The sequence below is a fragment of the Maniola hyperantus genome, chromosome 16 (assembly GCF_902806685.2).
Source record: "Maniola hyperantus chromosome 16, iAphHyp1.2, whole genome shotgun sequence".
NCBI lineage: Eukaryota > Metazoa > Arthropoda > Insecta > Lepidoptera > Nymphalidae > Maniola > Maniola hyperantus.
Window position 1 is genome coordinate 13,651,291 of NC_048551.1, and position 18,311 is coordinate 13,669,601.

General features: G+C 39.8%; 2 protein-coding genes across 6 annotated transcripts in view; both read left to right on the forward strand.

The window, feature by feature from the left end:
- Positions 1-1,748: 1,748 nt before the first annotated feature.
- On the forward strand, positions 1,749-5,752 carry LOC117989802 (sporozoite surface protein 2-like). Of its 3 annotated transcripts, XM_069503728.1 has the most exons (3): positions 1,749-3,549; positions 4,105-4,229; positions 5,492-5,661. In XM_069503728.1, the coding sequence occupies exons 1-3, from the start codon at positions 1,767-1,769 to the stop codon at positions 5,516-5,518; spliced, it is 1,935 nt and encodes a 644-aa protein (XP_069359829.1). In that variant the 5' UTR covers positions 1,749-1,766; the 3' UTR covers positions 5,519-5,661. The 3 variants fall into 3 exon arrangements, 2 of the variants coding, with proteins under 2 accessions (XP_069359829.1, XP_034833104.2); XM_034977213.2 differs by lacking the exon at positions 4,105-4,229 and having other exon boundaries at positions 5,492-5,752; XR_011237645.1 differs by lacking the exons at positions 1,749-3,549; positions 4,105-4,229 and adding an exon at positions 4,272-4,574 and having other exon boundaries at positions 5,492-5,616.
- Positions 5,753-6,899: 1,147 nt separating this feature from the next.
- Positions 6,900-18,311, forward strand: part of THADA (Thyroid adenoma-associated protein homolog) — a 33,646-nt gene continuing 22,234 nt past the window's right edge. For 2 of the 3 annotated variants that reach the window (XM_069503853.1, XM_069503855.1), the window contains exons 1-7: positions 6,900-7,383; positions 8,158-8,335; positions 8,550-8,783; positions 10,020-10,278; positions 10,922-11,103; positions 11,960-12,177; positions 12,461-12,645. In XM_069503853.1, coding sequence (XP_069359954.1) covers positions 7,281-7,383; positions 8,158-8,335; positions 8,550-8,783; positions 10,020-10,278; positions 10,922-11,103; positions 11,960-12,177; positions 12,461-12,645 — 1,359 coding nt within the window. In that variant the 5' untranslated portion in view covers positions 6,900-7,280. Of the gene's footprint in view, positions 7,384-7,624; positions 7,707-8,157; positions 8,336-8,549; positions 8,784-10,019; positions 10,279-10,921; positions 11,104-11,959; positions 12,178-12,460; positions 12,646-18,311 lie in introns of those variants that run through there. The other variant, XM_069503856.1, reaches the window with a different exon arrangement.

An 18,311-nucleotide genomic window follows, 5' to 3' on the forward strand; every position in this document is an offset into this window, starting at 1 on the left:
AAACAGGCTGATCAGACTCATTGTACGTGTACATTATACTTAAAACATTGATTTATAGGTAAGAGCCTCAATAGCTCAACCGGTAAAGGAGTGGACTGAAAACCGAAAGGTCGACGGTTCAAACCCCGCCCGTTGCACTATTGTCGTACCTACTCCTAGCACAAGCTTTGACGCTTAGTTGGAGAGGAAAGGGGAATATTAGTCATTAAACATGGCTAATATTCTTTAAAAAAAAAAAACAAGAAAAAAAAAAAGTATAGTACTTTTACAAAGCCTAAAGCTGAACTCGTAACTTATGACCTTTTTAAGCATGTGCCCTACCAAGGTAGATTAGCTATATATACTTACTTACGCAAACCACAATCTCATATCTGCGGATAGTGGTGCCTATTGTACAAAATCTCTATTGGGAGTTCTAAAAGGTACTAGCGTACCTACTTACCCCTCTTTTTCCATAGGGAACAATCTGAAAAGGATAACAATATTTTTAGTTTAGATATCGAGATTTTGTACAAGAGAATGGGCCTAATGTTATGTAAGTATACTTATAAGTTGAATATTTAAGTCTTTTTTCAAAAAAAAACTTTTGCCTGCTGTACATTAGTGATTAGTAGGTACTTTGCTTCGTATATTTTTTTATGAGGAAATAGCCAATGGGGCGTTTCCTCAGCTTCACTCGGATAAAAATTCTGGTCTACCTACTATATAAAGATATAACCACCTATTTAGTACCTTTGCGGTGTAATCAGCTCTACTTTGATATTAAGTCAGTCAGTCACTTTTTATAATAAAAACAAATGAGACGAATTTCTAAATATGTATAACATATAAAGATCTACGTTTCCTTGTTATTTATGAACTCGTTCAGTACTGTTTCAATTTTATAGTCTTCCAGGAAACCAGTTACTTAATTTGTACCGTCATACTCATCTGATCAAGCAAACAAGCTAAAAAAACAATTAGGTATATCTTACAAAGTTCTTAGTATAGGCAGGTTTGCTTGTTTGTTTGTGTTTCAACGAAGTGAACCTTGTGTTTTTTCCTATGATGAAATTTAAAAATAAAATATTGTAATTTTAAAAAAAAATTATTATACTTACTTTAGGTAGGTACTTACCTACTCGAAACCGAAGCCTTGTAGATTTTGCAAGGATTATCCTCGAAATCTTTGACATCGTTTTTTTAAACTTTAAATGCTTGTAAATACAACAAAAATCAGATACAGAATCAACAAAATTGGAACCCACGCCTGACGCCCTGTCTATCGCAGCCTCCGACCAAAATGCGGTTATGTATCAAAAGTGTTTTCAAAATTCCTGAAATTCCTGAAAGGCCGGTAACGCATCGGCAGTTCCTCTGGTGCTGCAAATGTTCATGGGCGGCGGTAATCACTTAATATCAGGCGACCCGCCTGCTCGTTTGCTCGCTAGTGGCTCGCTATCTCTATTAAAAAAAAAAAATTAAAAATATATAAGAATGGGTAGGCACCTAATCTTTGCACCCTAGGTACTGCGCATTCTCTTTATCTCATGTATTGTACATAATATATTGTTTTTTTGTTGTGCAATACGTATAAAAAATATTATCTGTCGATCTTTCTATCTTTCTTCTTTACACTAGAACATTGTTATAATGCCAAACTTTTACTACTTAGCCATTCAGAGAAAAAGAAAAGGACACGGTCGCGGCAAAGCGCTAGTTAAAAGCACAAATAATGTCTGAAACATTTAGCGGCGGGTGTCCGCCTCGAAGCGAGCCGCACCGTTATGCCTGCCTGTTATAAATGTAGGCCCTCCACCGGCCGGCGCAGTCCCGCGCTCTCCGCCATGAGGTTACACGCGTTCATACTCGCCGTGTGCGTGTGCGTGCACCACACACGCGCGGCCTCCATCACACTGCCCGACAACAAGTTCGATCTCGATAACGTCGATCTTGAAGACGAACTGAAGGAGGACAACCTGAGAAACACCAACGAAGTTATCCCGGTCAAAGTTATCGAGGAGCCAGTGCTAGATGAAAACTCAAACGATTACGTCCCGCCCTACGATACCAACGTCAACGTCAAGAGAGTCGAAGTGGACCTCGCGAACCCCGGCCCGCCACAGAGGCAGGAACACGAGACCCAGAACCCGGAAAATTTCAGCGACAATGATAAAATTATCGTTGCAATCAAACGCACGATCGAGCAAGCGGAGAACGTTTTCAACGAGGGCCTGAAAGGCGTGTCGAACAGTTTCAAAACATTCTTACAAGCCAACGAAGATCTGCCAGCTATTCAAGAAAATATTAAAAATTTAAAAGAAACTTTCACCGGACAAATCGAAAAGCTAAATGAAACGATTAGGACCTACCTAAAGCCGGAGCCTGCGACTTCCGGCGAGAGTGTGGCTAACCCCAAACTAGAGGTAGTTCAGGCGCGCCTTACATATCTAGATAACAATTTTAAACTTGGCCTAGATACTCTAACGGAAGGAGTCGAAGTATATTCCATCATCAAAGAGGAAGACGAAGCTGAAGCTGCGAAAGCTATTGAACTTAAAGCTGATGTTAAAGCTGAGCCTGAAGTTGTTCCAGCGGACCCTGCAGAGGTATCTGTCCCCACGAAGCCAGTTGACAAGCCGGCACCTGCAAACCCTGCACCAGGAAACGTACCCTCAGCCACTGGACCCCAGTCTCCATTGACTATATTCATCACAAACTGGCAAAATAGCATGGCTAATGCATTTAATTCATTTTCAAATATGTTTACCGGAAACAATGCCAATGGACAAATTCCTGGTCAAGCACAGCAGAGCAATCCGATTGTTAATTTATTCCAAGGGATACCGAACATTTTCCAAGGTCAGAATACAGGTGGGCAAGCACAAGTACCCAACAAGCCAGTGACTGGCACCCAAGAGCAACCTTCAAAACCCCCTTACACACAAGCGGATCCCGTCCCAGCACCTGCCGCTCCCCCTATATGGACTCCACAGGGACTCTACAACACCGTAACATCCACATGGAACAACCTCGTTAACTCTGGCCAGAACAACCAACCACAACAGCCGCAATACGATGCACCACAGGCAGTCAATCCAAACCCGTTCCAGCAAGCGATTCAGAGCATAGTATCATTTGTAACTCCACAGCCACCTCAAGCACAGCAACCGGTAAACCCTGCAAACCCTATACCACCCGTAGTAGCTGCAACACCAGAAAAAGCTCCACAGAAAGGGCCAGAAAGTGCCCCCACTAAACCAGAAGTTACAGTAGCCGTACAAGGTAGCAATGTTGTGCCAGCACCTGTGAATGAGCGACCTCAAGAACCGGCACAGCCTAGCCAAGTCAACCCTGCTCCCGCTGCAGCTGGTCCCATACAGCAACTGGTTCAAAACAACCCCATAATTAAAGGAATACAGAACGCAGTTCAGAGGATACAGGGCCCCCCAAACCCTGAGACACCCAGGGAAGAAGTGATTCAAGAAACTTCAAATAAAGAGGAAATGGAGGATCCTAAGGGCCATCATCACGGCGGGCATTGGTCGGAGAGCAATGCGACAAATCAAGGTCAGTATTAGACTTTATTTTATTCATCATCATCATCATCAACCCATCGCCGACTCAATACAGCTCTTCTGGAAAGGGCTTAAGCCATAGTCCGCCACGCTGCTGGCCAAGTGCGGACTGGCAGACTTTCACACACCTTTGAGAACATTATGGAGAACTCTCAGGAATGCAGGTTGTCTTACGATGTTTTCTTTCATCGTTAAAGCAAGTGATAGAGTAATAATTGCTTATGACGCACATAGCTCCAAAAAGTTAGAGGTACCCGGAACCGAACTCCCGACTTGGAGGCGGACGTCTTAACCCCTAGGCTATCACAGACACCTTCAACATTATTTTATTACAAGGTGATGCCCGTGACTTCGTCCGCGTGGATAAATATTTAAAAAATCTCGCGGGAACTATGGATTTTTACGGGATAGAAAGTAGCAGGCCTATGTGTTAATCCAAGGTGTAATATATCTACATTCCTGCTCACTCTCATAGTCCGATGAAACGGCAATCCAACACGACCGAAGAGATCTGGCGCAGCATTTAATTTAATTTTTTTCAATATAGTGTCTGCATGGGGCACGTTCGTAAACGGGCTCGTAACTAGCATAGGTGGTTTGCTAAATGGTACCACCACCTCAGTGTCGACTGCAGTCAATAGTGCTATCAATACCATAGGTGCAAATCTACAGGTAGAAAATCGTCTATGTGTTGTCTGTGGTCCGGTTAAAAATTATTTTGTTCGCTTTCGTAGTATCTTGTGTCTAACTCTAAATACAGAGTAAATTACTTATACTTACCTATTTAGTTACTAGAATAAATAAAGTTAATTACAGTACGCGGCAGAAAGTAACCTTTAGAAGGGATAGCAGATTTGCAGAGCACTGTCTCTGTCATTGAGACCGACAAAACCTTTTATAGGTATGAGTGACAGAGAAAACGCTCCACAAAGCCGAAATGTCATTCTAATTGGCGATGTACATTATTTTCTACCGCGTACTGTAATTATGTGCTTTTAAATGTTTATAAGATACTAGGTATTTCCCGCGACTTCGCGTAACTTACAGCCTGCAGCACTCGGGAATGTACCTACCTATCTATCTATCAGTGAAAGAATATTAAGAATGCTTAGGATAATAATTTATTAATTCTGGAGATTATTCCCTACATCCAACCTTACAAACTTTTACCTTTTTTTTAATTCATTATAGCTGATCCCCGCGGCTTCGCCCGCGTAGATTTAGGTTTTTAAAGATCCCGTATCGCCTATGTCACTCAGGAATAATGTAGCTTTCTACTGGTGAAAGAATTTTTAAAATCGGTTCAGTAGTTCCAAAGATTACCCCCCTACAAACAAACTTAACGACATTACCTCTTTATATAATAGTGTAGATATAGATATAGATAGGCAAACGCTTGACCACAATCACGCCTGATGGAAAGTGATGATGCGGCCTAAGATGGGACGCGTTTACCTAGAAGATGCCTATTCACTCTTGTTTTAAAGATACCCGGGTTGTAATTGGTAGGAAACACATATCGTGGAAGAGAATTCCAAACCCTAGCCATGCGTCATGAGGAATGATGACGCAAAACCCCTTTATAAGATTACTAGCTAATGCCCGCGACTTCGTCCGCGTGGAATTAGGGGTTGAATTTTCAAAAATCCTTTCTTAGCGGATGCCTACGTCATAATAGCTATCTGCATGCCAAATTTCAGCCCGATCCGTCCAGTAGTTTGAGCTCTACGTTGATAGATCAGTCAGTCTCCTTTTCCTTTTATATTTTTTAGAAGAAGAAGAAGCTAACAATTTCATAATCTCTGCTAATGATTCGTAATTGTCTAATAGACGTTCAATGGTATGTAGCTAACAAAAACTGTGCGTAAATAACACTTAAATTCACAAAAAAAGTAAATTATTTATTTAATTTATATATTATTTCCTATTTACAGGCGATTCTAGCGACAGCAGCGGGGTAAAAGACAAGGTAGAAGACAAGAAAGAGGAAGAAAAGGTTCCCAACGCCCCTTCTGAGGAAAAGGATGTAGAAGAAGCATTGAAACCGGAAGAACTGAAAACCCCGGTGTCTGACAAGACTGAATAAGTCCTAGTGTGATACTGTAGCTAAACTAATTTATTTATTTTAAGGAATTACAGAATTAAGAAAATATGTAAATAAAAGAAAATCGATTCGAAAAGTTCAATAAACGAAACTTTTGAAATTGTTGTTTAATTTTATTGAATTGTTAAACTTCCTAAGTATAATAGCTGTACTACAAAATCTATCCTCATCATAACCAACACTCGCCGGCCCACTACTGAGCACGGGTCTCTTCTCAGAATGAGACGGGTTTAGGCCACAGTCTTCCACGCTGACCCAGTGTGGTTCAACAGACTGGACACGCCTTTGAGAACAGTATGATGAACTCTCAGGCATGCAGGTTTACTCACGATGTTTTCCTTCACCGTTAAAGCAAGGGATTAACGCACATAACTTCGCAAAGTTATAGATGCGTGCCCAGGATTGAAACCCCGACCTCCCGGGTGACTGTTCTTTCTTTCAACAACATCTATGGGTCCATTTCAACAAAGCCGCCAAGGTGATCATGATGCATGATAAAAATGACATAAATGAATTATGTTTAAATGAATTAGGCTTGCCGTTTGATCAACCACGGTAAGTTATCATCATCACCATCATCATAATCCCGTCGCCAGCCCACTACCGAGCACGGGTCTCCTCTCAGAGTAAGAAGGGTTTAAGGCATAATCCGCCACACGTTACTGGCTCATGCGGTGCGGATTGGTAGATAGGTAAGTTATTATTTATTTATTACTAAGCGGAATCCTTCAAGCCTCGATTTTCATTGCGCATCGTGAGCCTCCTTAGGGGAGGGACCGCATACTTAATGAAGTGATTTGAAATCACTGAATCCAAAAACTTGTAGGTGTTCTATTCTATCGACTCCCAGTTCTCCGAACTCTCTCCGCGCAAGTTTTTTTTCAATGAAATATCTAATACAGGTAAAAGGAAAAGCTGACTCACTGACTGACTGATCCATCAACGCACAGCGCAAACTAACTACTGGATGGATCGGGCTGAGCCAATTTATTTTGAAACTTCAATCCATAAAGGGGTAAAATTGGGGTTTGAAATTTGTGTAATCCACGCAATTGAAGTCGCGGGCATAAGCTAGTAAAGTTATACCATTAGACTATAGACATTAACTATGTCTATGCCATAGATTAGTCTATGCCTTAGACACAGCCAGACTATTCGAACAAGTTACATACTCTTTGACCTACAGTGTCAACTTGACAGTTAGTGGCAACGGCCAATGTCAAATAAATTTTTTTATGTTTTGGACCCTTGATGATATTGATGTTTGGCTTATCTATATGCTGTAATACGTCTGTAATATTGTTATCACAGAGGCCTTAAAGGACTGTTATCCAGGGCCGTAAAATAAATTAAAAAAAAAAAAAAAAATTGTTATCACAGATTGTTATTGTGATGTTATTGTTGAAATTTTAGGTTAGAAACCTTTTAAATTAATTTAATAAATAAAAACGAGCAAAAATTAACTTAATTTCGATAAAATATACTATTAGTTTTATTAATACGTTATGATTTATAGTAACATACAGTCAAACAGTTCAATTGCAAGTGTTAAAACGAAAAATAGTTTGTACTAAACATACGTACATTTTTACCAGTTATTACCATTAAAGTTTTCAAAGATGAATTCAAATATGCTGAGGATTCGGGGCAGTGAAAATGGAAATATGAAACCCAAAATATCCATTACTTTTGAGCCAGTAAAGCTCCCAGACGATTATAAATGTAAGTACCTAGGTATTATATCACAAACTCAATTTTTTTTTTTCAACAAAAAAAACGTAATGCTAGCCACTGACGATACGTCTGTTTGGAATGCTTCCAAATGGATTGGCTCCTCGTGCTAGTAAAGTCAGCGCTTGACAGCTTGTCTGAGCACTGCACACTCCACAATCATTAGCATAACAAAGTAGGGTTAGTTGTAGTATGTAGTTACTAATAGTCTAATATTGTAGGTAGGTAATAGGTATATGTATTATCCAGAAAAGGTAGGTAGTTTTAAAATATGGACCCGTAAACAAGTTTTCCCTAAGCATCCCATAACAAAAGTAAGTTGCATTTAGTTACGAAGTTTGAAAGTCCTCTCTATTCTCTTATGAAGTATGTTATACTGCTTGATGGTATACCTACTTGATGTATTACACTTACAATATGGTAAACATGTATAAATGTTTGCATAGGTATATAAACTTAGATAGAGATCCCTTATACACTTGCGACTTCATTCGTGTCTCTGACGTCACCTACTGACTGAAAGTATGACTCCTGCGCTTACATAAAAAACTCAAACTCGCACGCCCCACCCCGACACCGGAGCATCCTCAGGAGATGTAGACCTTACAAATACAATGTACAATTGCAAAGTCAATTTGCAATTGTTGCACCATACAGATTCGACCTGTTTCAGCGGATTATAGCAAATTGAGCTTTTGGTTCATTGTATATCATGGACTTCCGCAAAGTAACACCTGCTTCTATACAACTTTGCTATGTTTCCAGATGAAAACAATGAAACATTCAACAAGTTTATATCGTCAAATACTGAAGATCAACTGGTAATCCTGAAACAGATTTTGTGCACTATCAAAGATAACTGTGACCATGATACGGTTACTTTTCTTGCTGTTATCTACTTACATGCTGATAGCAGTCATCCAGCCAAGTGTATGATTACAAGGTACCTTCATTAGTTCAGTCATATTGTTTCAGAAATGTACTTGTAAATAAATAAATAAATAAAAATATTTTTAGAGGCATCTACCACTGGTTCGGAATGCCTTACCTACCGAGAAAAACCAGCAAGAAACTCGGCGGTTGCTCTTTTCAATCATATAATCATAAGCTAGTACATGTATAATATTCTAGTCTGCATGTCATTCTTTGCATTTCAGATATGTAACTAAAAACAGTCACATTCAAGGCCAATTCTGCACAATCCTCACTCAACAACTGGAGTCCCTTGTGTGCAAACCACATACGAATCACAAGGGCTACAAGGATGTGGTGCACAAAGTGGGCAGCTGCACAGTGAACTGCCGCCCAGGAGCTGACGCTGTGAGGAACTTGGAGATATTGCTGGTTGGATACTTCCGAGATGTCTTATCATATTGTATTACAACTCTGAGGTAATTTTATTAGAAACTAGATGATGCCCGGGACTTCGTCCGCGTGGATTTACCTTTTCTATAAAATCCTGTGGGAACTCTTAGATTTTCCGGGATAAAAAGCAGCCTATGTCTTTCCCCGGGATGTAAGCTAACTCTGTACCAAATTTCATCAAAATCGGTTGAACTGTTGGGCCGTAAAAAGCTAGCAGACAGACAGACAGACACACTTTCGCATTTATAATATTAGTATGGATTTATCTTTCTTAATTAAAAATCTATTAAAATCCGAAATGACTTATTTCATGTAAAACAGTAGTGTCTCTTATGCTATATCTGACTTTACCACCAATTCGAATTTGCAGTTATACTGAAAAGAGCTGACCAGAAACTCGGCAGTTGCTCTTTTCAAATCATAAACCATCACCATCTTGTGGGCAACTGATAGCTCAGCCGGTTGTTTAGTGGTCATCATAAATCATCAACCCTCCGCCTCCTCAAAATGAGCAGGCTTTGGCCATAATCCACCACACTGACCAAGTGTGGATTGGCAGATTTCACACACTTTTGACAACATTATGGAAAACTCTAAAAAAACTCAGGTATGCAGGTTTCCGCACATTGTTTTCCTTCACCGTTAAAGCAAGTGATATTTAATTTGCTTAAAACGCACATGTTGATTGCCCGCTCCAGTCCACCACTGTTTACTCAGATTCACAATAAAAAAAATTGTATTTGATGATGATGATGATTAAACATTTACTAAGAAAGGCAGAAAGTAATGTACATCGACCTTTAGCAGGAGATAGCAGATTTGTAGAGCGTTGTCCCTGTTGTTGAGACCGACATAACGTCACATAGGTATGAGCACAGAACAAATACCTTTAGAAGTGGTCCTAATGTGACTCTTACTGTTAAAGCGAGATAGCTAAATGCTTTAAAGCTCTTACTAAAACGTGACAAAATGATTATTTTCTGTCCTTATCACCGTGGCCACTTTTTTTGTTTGTCAAGATGTATTTGTACTTGAGATCTTGACAACCAACGTGAAGGTACTTACCTGTGAAATGTCATTCCTTAAATGACATTTCACAGGTAATAAGTACATCTGCTTGAGCGAAAGGGACTGTGGGGCCACGCTAGTTACATATCTGTATATATCTGTGGGTATGAGTGACAGAGACAACGCTCTACAAAGCCTAAATGGCATTCTAAAGGCCGATGTACATACATAACTTTAAATTAACTTGTTTGCAGTGATAACACGCCTCTATCACCTACAGAAAGAAACGAAATATTCAAGTTAGCAGAATCAACGTTGAGACTCCTTCTATACTTGATACATAGGGCAAATGACGACAACAAAGCAAAACTGATCTGTATGTTCAAGGAAATAAGAGCTAGTTTGAAACGCCTCATGTTCGATGGCGACGCGCCTATGGATACTAAGTCAGTATGCGGAATTCTGTACGTTGTTATGTACGTTACGGAAAATGGCGCTGACTCATGGGTTGACGTGAGTATTTTGTATGTTTCAATTTATACCGCCTCTTTCTCGTCTGCTTTAGAGGGTGCTGATGTGTTATCTATGGGTGCTGAGATGATATAGATTTTTCAGTTCCCCTGGGCAACTTAGTGGCTCACAGTGGCGTGCACAGGGTTTGAACCTAGGGTAAGCATTAGGCATAACTACCTATTTAATGACAGGTCATCATGAGAAATGAGCACTAAGCCATTTCAACTAGGGTAAGCAGTGCTTTTATGCCTCTATGATCTGCACGCCACACTGGCTCACCTCTGTGGTGAGAAGTCGGGCGCGATTCCAGGAGACGCTGGTTCGATTCCTGCCGGTCCTCAATTTTTGATATGTATTTAAAATTATTTAGAAACTAGCTTATGCTCGCGACTTCGTCCGCGTGGACTACGCAAATTTCAAACCCCTATTTCATTCCCTTAGGGGTTGAATTTTCAAAAATCCTTTCTTAGCGGATGCCTACCTCATAATAGCTATCTGCATGCTAAATTTCAGCCTGATCCGTCCAGTAGTTTGAGCTGTGTGTTGACAGATCAGTCAGTCAGTCACCTTTTCCTTTTATATATTTAGATTTCCTTGAAGACCCCTCACTATAAAATATAAAATAAATAGCTTAATGTTTCAGATATTAGATTCAAAGCACAGTAACCAAGATCTCCGAGACTTGTTGGAGAACGAGTCGTCCAAGCTGAGTCTGTACTCTGCTATAGCGCCCCTGGTATCCACGTCCAAGCTACACTCGGTCACCGTGAACGACGCGCCAGCCTTCCTACTTCTTACTAATAATATACTGCAAATTGGTGAAAGGTAGGTCCAACATCCCTTATAGAGAGAGAGCCAGCGCGTGCCAGACCTTCGTTATTTTTTTGCGACCACGCGCAGTGTAGGGTTCCGTAGTCACAATCCTCGAAAAACAGATATAACTCCTTAACCTGTGAACCCTACTTAGCCATGATAGTTTTCCTTTAAAATTGATTATATATACTATTGCTGTGAATTTTTTCACGTTCCTATGTACTACCATTTGGCTGATAAAGGGGGACGACGACAACGACACTTGACTCTAATAAAAATAAGCATTTTAAAACATCATATTAACAGCGTACGTCATTATTTTAATCCTAGTCTAAATATATAAAAGGAAAAGGTGACTGACTGACTGACTGAATGACTGACTGACTGACTGATCTATCAACGCACAGCTCCAACTACTGGACGGATCGGGCTGTAATTTGGCATGCAGATAGCTATTATGACGTAGGCATCCGCTAAGAAAGGATTTTTGAAAATTCAACTCCTAAGGGGGTGAAATATGGTTTTGAAATTTTGTAGTCCACGCGGACGAAGTCGCGAGCATAAGCTAGTAAAATATAAATTTAATTAATAATATTTGGTTAGTACCTAATACTTACTTACTTATTAATTTCAAAAATAAATCTGTTAATTTTGTCAGAATTAAACTAAAACTTTTCAAACTAAGATTTTTGTCAAAATAAAAATTCCAATTGTACCTAAGTACCTACGTATAGGATGAAAGCCACTAGAATGACCATAGAGAGGTTAGTGATGAAGTCGCGAGCATAAGCTAGTTTATAATAAAGTAATAATATTTATCAAATTCAAAAGTAGGAAAATACCCAATTGCGATAAAAATATTGTTTAGGAGCTCAGCTGAATCGACAGTGATCCTTGGGGTGACGCGAGCACTGGTGCATATATGCAAACTCTTGGCCCAGTCATATGCCGCAGGTGTACAAGTGCTGGACGCGCTGCTCGTGTTCGTGTGGGCGCACCTGGAGCACCACACGGACAGCGTGCAGCATTTGACTGCTGAAGCGCTGGCCTCCATCATAAACTACTGCGCTAAACTGCACAGAGATGGTAAGTTATTGGTACTGATTCTGAGCACAATCTAATTTTAGAGTATTCGCATACTCTTCTTACTAATGTAATATGAAAAGGACAGACGCAGTTTGACAGTTTTAAATTTTATTTTTAGATGGTAAAACCCGTGATTTTAGCGCACAGTTGCGAGCCTACTGTTTAAATTTGTAGCGTGCACTAGTCTTTAAATGTAAAGTTCATGTTCTGTCCCTTTTCAGCATTGTTAAAAAGAAAAAGATGCAGATAGCCTGACTCGCACTTGGCCGGTTTTTTTGTTCAGGTAATGAAGAAGCAATGGGTAAACTATTCGCAACCGTCAGTTCGTTGGATCGCAGTCGCAAGAGTTTCTACGTGAGCCTCACCTACCTGACCAAGGAGTTGGGGGCCGACTGCATACTGCACAGATGGCCCAACATTGTCGGGGAGTTGCTGTCCGTGTTGAGTGAACAGGCGCTGCAGGCCAGTGTAGGTATTACTTTTTTTAGGGTTCCGTTCCTCAAAAGCCTTATACGATCACTTCGTTGTCTGTCTGTCTGTCGTATCTGTCAAGAAACTTATAGAGTACTTTTCGTTGACCTAGAATCATGAAATTTGACGTGATTGGAGGACAAACTAACTAACACACACTTTCGCATCTATATTTTAACTTTCTATACTAATAAATAAAATTGAAGTGTTTGTCTGTAATTTCGAAATAACTACCTCATATTAAGCTCATATGGTTATTTGAACTGTGCCATAACTGAATCACACGTTTTTAAAATTTTTGTCTGTCTGTTTGTTTGAACGGGCTAATCTTCGGAACGGCTGAACCTATTTTGGCGGAGTAGGAGTAGAGGATTAACCAAGGAGTAACATAGGGTACGTTTTAAACCGACTTTCAAAAAAGGAGGAATTGTGTTTTTCTACCTATATACACCGAAATCTTCGAGATTTCTGAACCGATTTGCGATATTTTTTTTAAATCTGGCTGAAGCCGCGGGCAGCAGCTAGTTTATAATATGGGTGATATTAATAGTTACCATTGTATATGTTTTGATTGTCAATAGTTAAATTTGTAAGATAATATTATGACGGTTTTACATTACAATAAAACCGTTATTATGTGCCGAGAGGGAAAACATACAGCATTTATGTATGAAGAAGCAATTATGTACTCACCGCATATATGCGCGCTTCATCCATAAACATGTATATTCCTATGCAATAATGTAGTTTACCTTACCGGATATAGGGGCGCTAGTGTCTCACCCAGCAAGGCAGTGAGCCGCTGCCATCTTGGATGTCATAGTCTTCACCAGGAAGAAGTTCCTGCAATGCTGTATGTTTTCCCTCTCGGCACATAATATCGGTTTTATTGTAATGTAAAACCGTCATATTGATGTGCCTCCGGAAAACATACAGCATTTATGTATGAAGACGTGTTTGTTATCTGCTGGTGAAATGTATTACCCACAACGCTATGATGAATCAAAGGGAGTTAATCTGTCAATTGAATAACAAAAATATTAATCGTTAAGTTAGATCAAATAACCACGTCCCCTTCATTGTCACCTATTAAAGTTATTGTTATTTCTAACCAGGGTTAATAAGTTAAAATATAATGTCTAAAAGACAACCAATTTAAATGATTTATGTCTGTAATTTTGATAAGGATTACTAAAACTCAAACCGGACCATATAATGATTATATTGAAAAATAAGCTTCAGTTACTTTGAGATCTCCTCCGGGCAATAATGATTTCAACAAGAGTGTCTGGTAATCTCCAGTTACCACGAGATACGAGTATATCGTCCATTGATTGGTTATCTGTCCCCAAAGAAACTACTGTTGATCCACTGATGAATCCCTGGGGATACAGGAATGCTGCCACATTGCTTAAGAACTGAACTGTTCCAGTGATCTATTACAGTACGTGATGCGGCTTCAGTTTCATTACAGTTGGTGATAAAAAGATTACAATATATTTAAATTCTTAACTTCATTCTGCTTGACCTATTTTCCTGTGTCAAAGACATACATGTAGTACTACTGTAGTATACTAGTACATTAATAGAGAATTATGTTTTCTGTTATACTATTATGTTTTGAAAGTGTCCATCCGTATTTATGTTAAGAGTGAGTGTCAGTCTTTGGGCCAAATAAAGTATATAATATATTTTTCCCGGTGACACAGACTTTCAGTTGTCAACCCTTCGTTCCAGGGCAACAATTGTCCATATAGGTTCGTCTAGATATCTCGGGAAGTGTGTGCTTAAATGAGAGCTTCTGTAGTTAGTGCTTGAGCTCTACCTTAAGGTCCTGTATGATAAATGGTTTAGTAATTTTGAGTTTAGCCACGTCAATAATTGCCTAGTGTCCACATGTGGATCATAGAAAGTTAACCGCCACCAGGTTTCGCACCAGTTTAACCATTTTTGATGTCTGGTAGGTAGGTAGGACAAAAATTGCTTCCAACAAGCACCTGTTCTTTACTTCTCGTATAGACTACTCCTTTATTTGGGCACCCATCCTCAATTTTTTCAGCTTCCGTGTAAATGTCTGGTGGACACTGTAATGTCGTGACATCTATCAGAGTCCCTGATAGGTTCTATAGTTCATTTGAGCTCTGCTTTTAAATCTTGAAGCCCAAAGGTCTTTCACGTGCCACATTTAAGTACACCCCAGCTGCACTGGTTCAAGTAAGTCAGTACTTTTGGCAATTAGTTTGGAGAAGAAAACACCCATGCTAAATTGATGTCTCAATGACCTGTTGAAAGCATCTATAACTTGCTGATCAATCTTTGCAGTCGATAAAGACATCACACCATCTTTATTCCCTACTACAGTAATCTGTTGTGCTGCAACCAAATCGATTTCGGACGGCGCTTGAGGGAAAAGATGACACTCTGTGGGAGGTTTTCCTCGTGACAGCCTTGAGCCAATAATGTAATCTGTTATGTGCGGGAGTTCGATTGTTAGAATCAGTAAAACCCACGACTTTGTTCATTAAAATGAACGTTAGAACGAACGAGTGAGTGAACGAATGAGTGTTCGATTGAACTAAGACTTGCGATTTTTACAGAGTTCTTGTGCTGTCTTCAATTGCCACTATAACTGCATAAAGTTCCTTCTATTGCTGTGCTATCATTTTTGATGCACTCACCAAGTTTCTGGCATTAATTTCCCGTTTAATTGGGCACTAAAAGCCAATCAGAGGCATTATTAGCCAAGCAGTGGATGGCAGGTTTTAGGTGTACATATTGGCAGCCTGAGACATGTGGTTCCGCGCCGCCATGTCATTCCCTGTTCCACGATTGTGGATTCAGCAGTCTAAAACATATTATCGAAACGTTTGAGGCGTATTTGGATCTGATCAGAATGTAGTCTGCTTCTGGGAGTTACTAAACTGGCGAAGTCTGACTGTCCTAGCAACCGTTGCATTTCGTGAAGAGTGATTTCAGATATTTTCAGTAATAATTCTCTCAAAGGTCTCGTTGATAGTTTTTTACTCTTTATTATGGGCAAGAACATTGAATTTTCTTATAGTCTGCCAACGAATACCCAGGTATTGTAGGTCTTGTGTGAGTGTTAGAATTGACTTTTAGTAATTGATCCCGATGTTGCTTAACTTCGGTGATCGGACGAGAACCGGTGTCTTCAACATGGTATGGACGTTGGCTTTTGGTAATTGATCCCCCTGCCCCGAAGTTCCAAGGACCTCACGCTTCCGCAGCGTGAAGGCATAACCTGGATTGGTCTTAGTTGACCAGAATTGCCAGCCCAGAAGTTCCAAGTGCCTCACGGCTTCCGCAGCCTGAAGACATAACTTGGATTGGTCTTGATTGACCAGAAGGAAGTCGTCTAGGTAGACTAGCACTCGACATTCCTTCGCATGCAAGGTTTCCGCAACCGAGCATGTTACAGGTGGGGCGCTGCCGCCAGACCCAAAAATTAGACAGGTTGTCCAACTTTTGTTGTAGAAAGCTACGAACCGGTATGACAAATCAGACGGGATAGTTTTGTTTCACAAATTTGTTTCGTTCTCGAGGGTCGAAAATCAGACGCATCGATCCGACGTTTTCCTTCCGCAGAAAAAGCTCGGAGATAAAACTGGGCATTTCCTTGTGAACCACTTCTACTAGTTTTGGTCCAGTAATTCTTGTGTCATTTAAGTCGTGACAGGTGACCAGGTTGCATGTTGCATTATTTGTTTTGTGGGCATTACCGGGGGTAGTTTCTTGTATTAGGGTATTCGAAATACCGTAATTGACATTTACAAAAACTGTTTGCACCAAAAGCTTGCCAACGATATTAGAATGTCATTACATAACCTGTAACATATTGTGTTGGATAGGTTTTTCGATTGTAGGCATTTATAGCTGTAATATTTATAAATATGGGCCACCAGGGGATTGCATAAACGCAGTGAGTGTTGCTTTATCCAAAAAGAACCTCGTCACTATTGTTAAAAGCCAATCCGGTATTTGACAACTAGTCAAATCAGTATCCTATAAAGCGTTAAAACACACGCTCAGCACGCGAGGCCCCATGAAACACTGGCATGTGACGTCACAATGATTTGACGTACTTTTCCAGCTTAATCAATAATTTAAAATGGTTATCACACCCATAACTAACAAAGGGTGCGGACCTCACATATCAGATATGTGAGGTCCGAGAGGCTTCCAGTGGAAGACCCTCCATTCAGCCATCACTGAGAAACCATTCACTTTTGACATATGCAAATACCGTATCCAAAATTTCCTTAGAGTATTTAAAATAAACATCACCATGAAAATTCTGTCTGATATTCATCTCCTGCGCCTTACATATTATATTATGCTATACATTCGCCTGTTACCCAAACAATTTGTAAAGTTTGTTCTGATAATTTTTAAGACAAAGATGATTTGCTGAATGTTATTTATTTATTTAACCATCTTTATTGCTAATCATTATATTCAAAAGAATAAAAATGCAGGAGATACTTAGACCAAAGGGCGACTTTATCATCTGAATGTTTCAGTCATTTATTAAAGGGGGTATCTGGATTCTTAACTGAGTTCTGTTTGATATAATAAAGCATTGGTGGTAACGGCCATGATGTCCTCAGTGGGGCCAAATAAGTGTTAGCTATTGTTTAGTGAGTACAGTTCTCCGTTATTTTCAGTTTACGAAACCCCTCTAAATGAGCAATTTAACCAATGTCTTGTTATAACCAACATCTCGCCACGTGGGCGAGATAAAATGTTATCATTCGATTCACTGGCGTAAAATTTAAATTGCACTCAATTAACTTTGTACATAAAATAAATAGATTCAATAACCGATTATAGGTAACCATTGGGACTTTTCCTCGCCAAAATTTGTATTAAAGAAACCTAGATCCAGATTTAGATTTCGGTGTCGGTGTCGACACGTTCGTCAACCAAATCGCCATTTGTTTAATTTGGTTTCTCAATTAGCATCTCATTTGCATTAGATACACAATATGGTAAATGCATTATAAGATATGTAAGGAAACTCACCTGGTTGTATAACGCATCGATCCGAGGATCGATCGTTACCTGGTAATTTCTCGCCGTTTCTCTCGGGAGTCACTCTCAATCCTGCTCGTTGCTTGAATCGCTGCTGGATGTCGAGGTATCCCCTTTTTCAAGAGCCCTCTCAGGCACCAATAAGCGCGAAACACCAGATCGATTAGCTTACGTAGCCTATCGACATTGTTCGCGCACGTGGGGTCCAACCAAAATGTCCCCACGGTAATATTACGAAATAATAAGAAAATTTATATCATGATCACCGTATTATCACATTTATTGCACTTATTGAAAATAATTTTTTTGCAAAGGAAGACGGATTAACGATATAATTTTAGATTCGACGCGCACGCGGCGAAAGTACACAACGCTATGACATCCAAGATGGCAGCGGCTCACTGCCTTGCTGGGTGAGACACTAGCGCCCCTATATCCGGTAAGGTAAACTACATTATTGCATAGGAATATACATGTTTATGGATGAAGCGCGCATATATGCGGTGAGTACATAATTGCTTCTTCATACATAAATGCTGTATGTTTTCCGGAGGCACATCAATGATGTATTCTTGCTTTAACGATGGAGGAAAACATCGTGAGGAAACTTA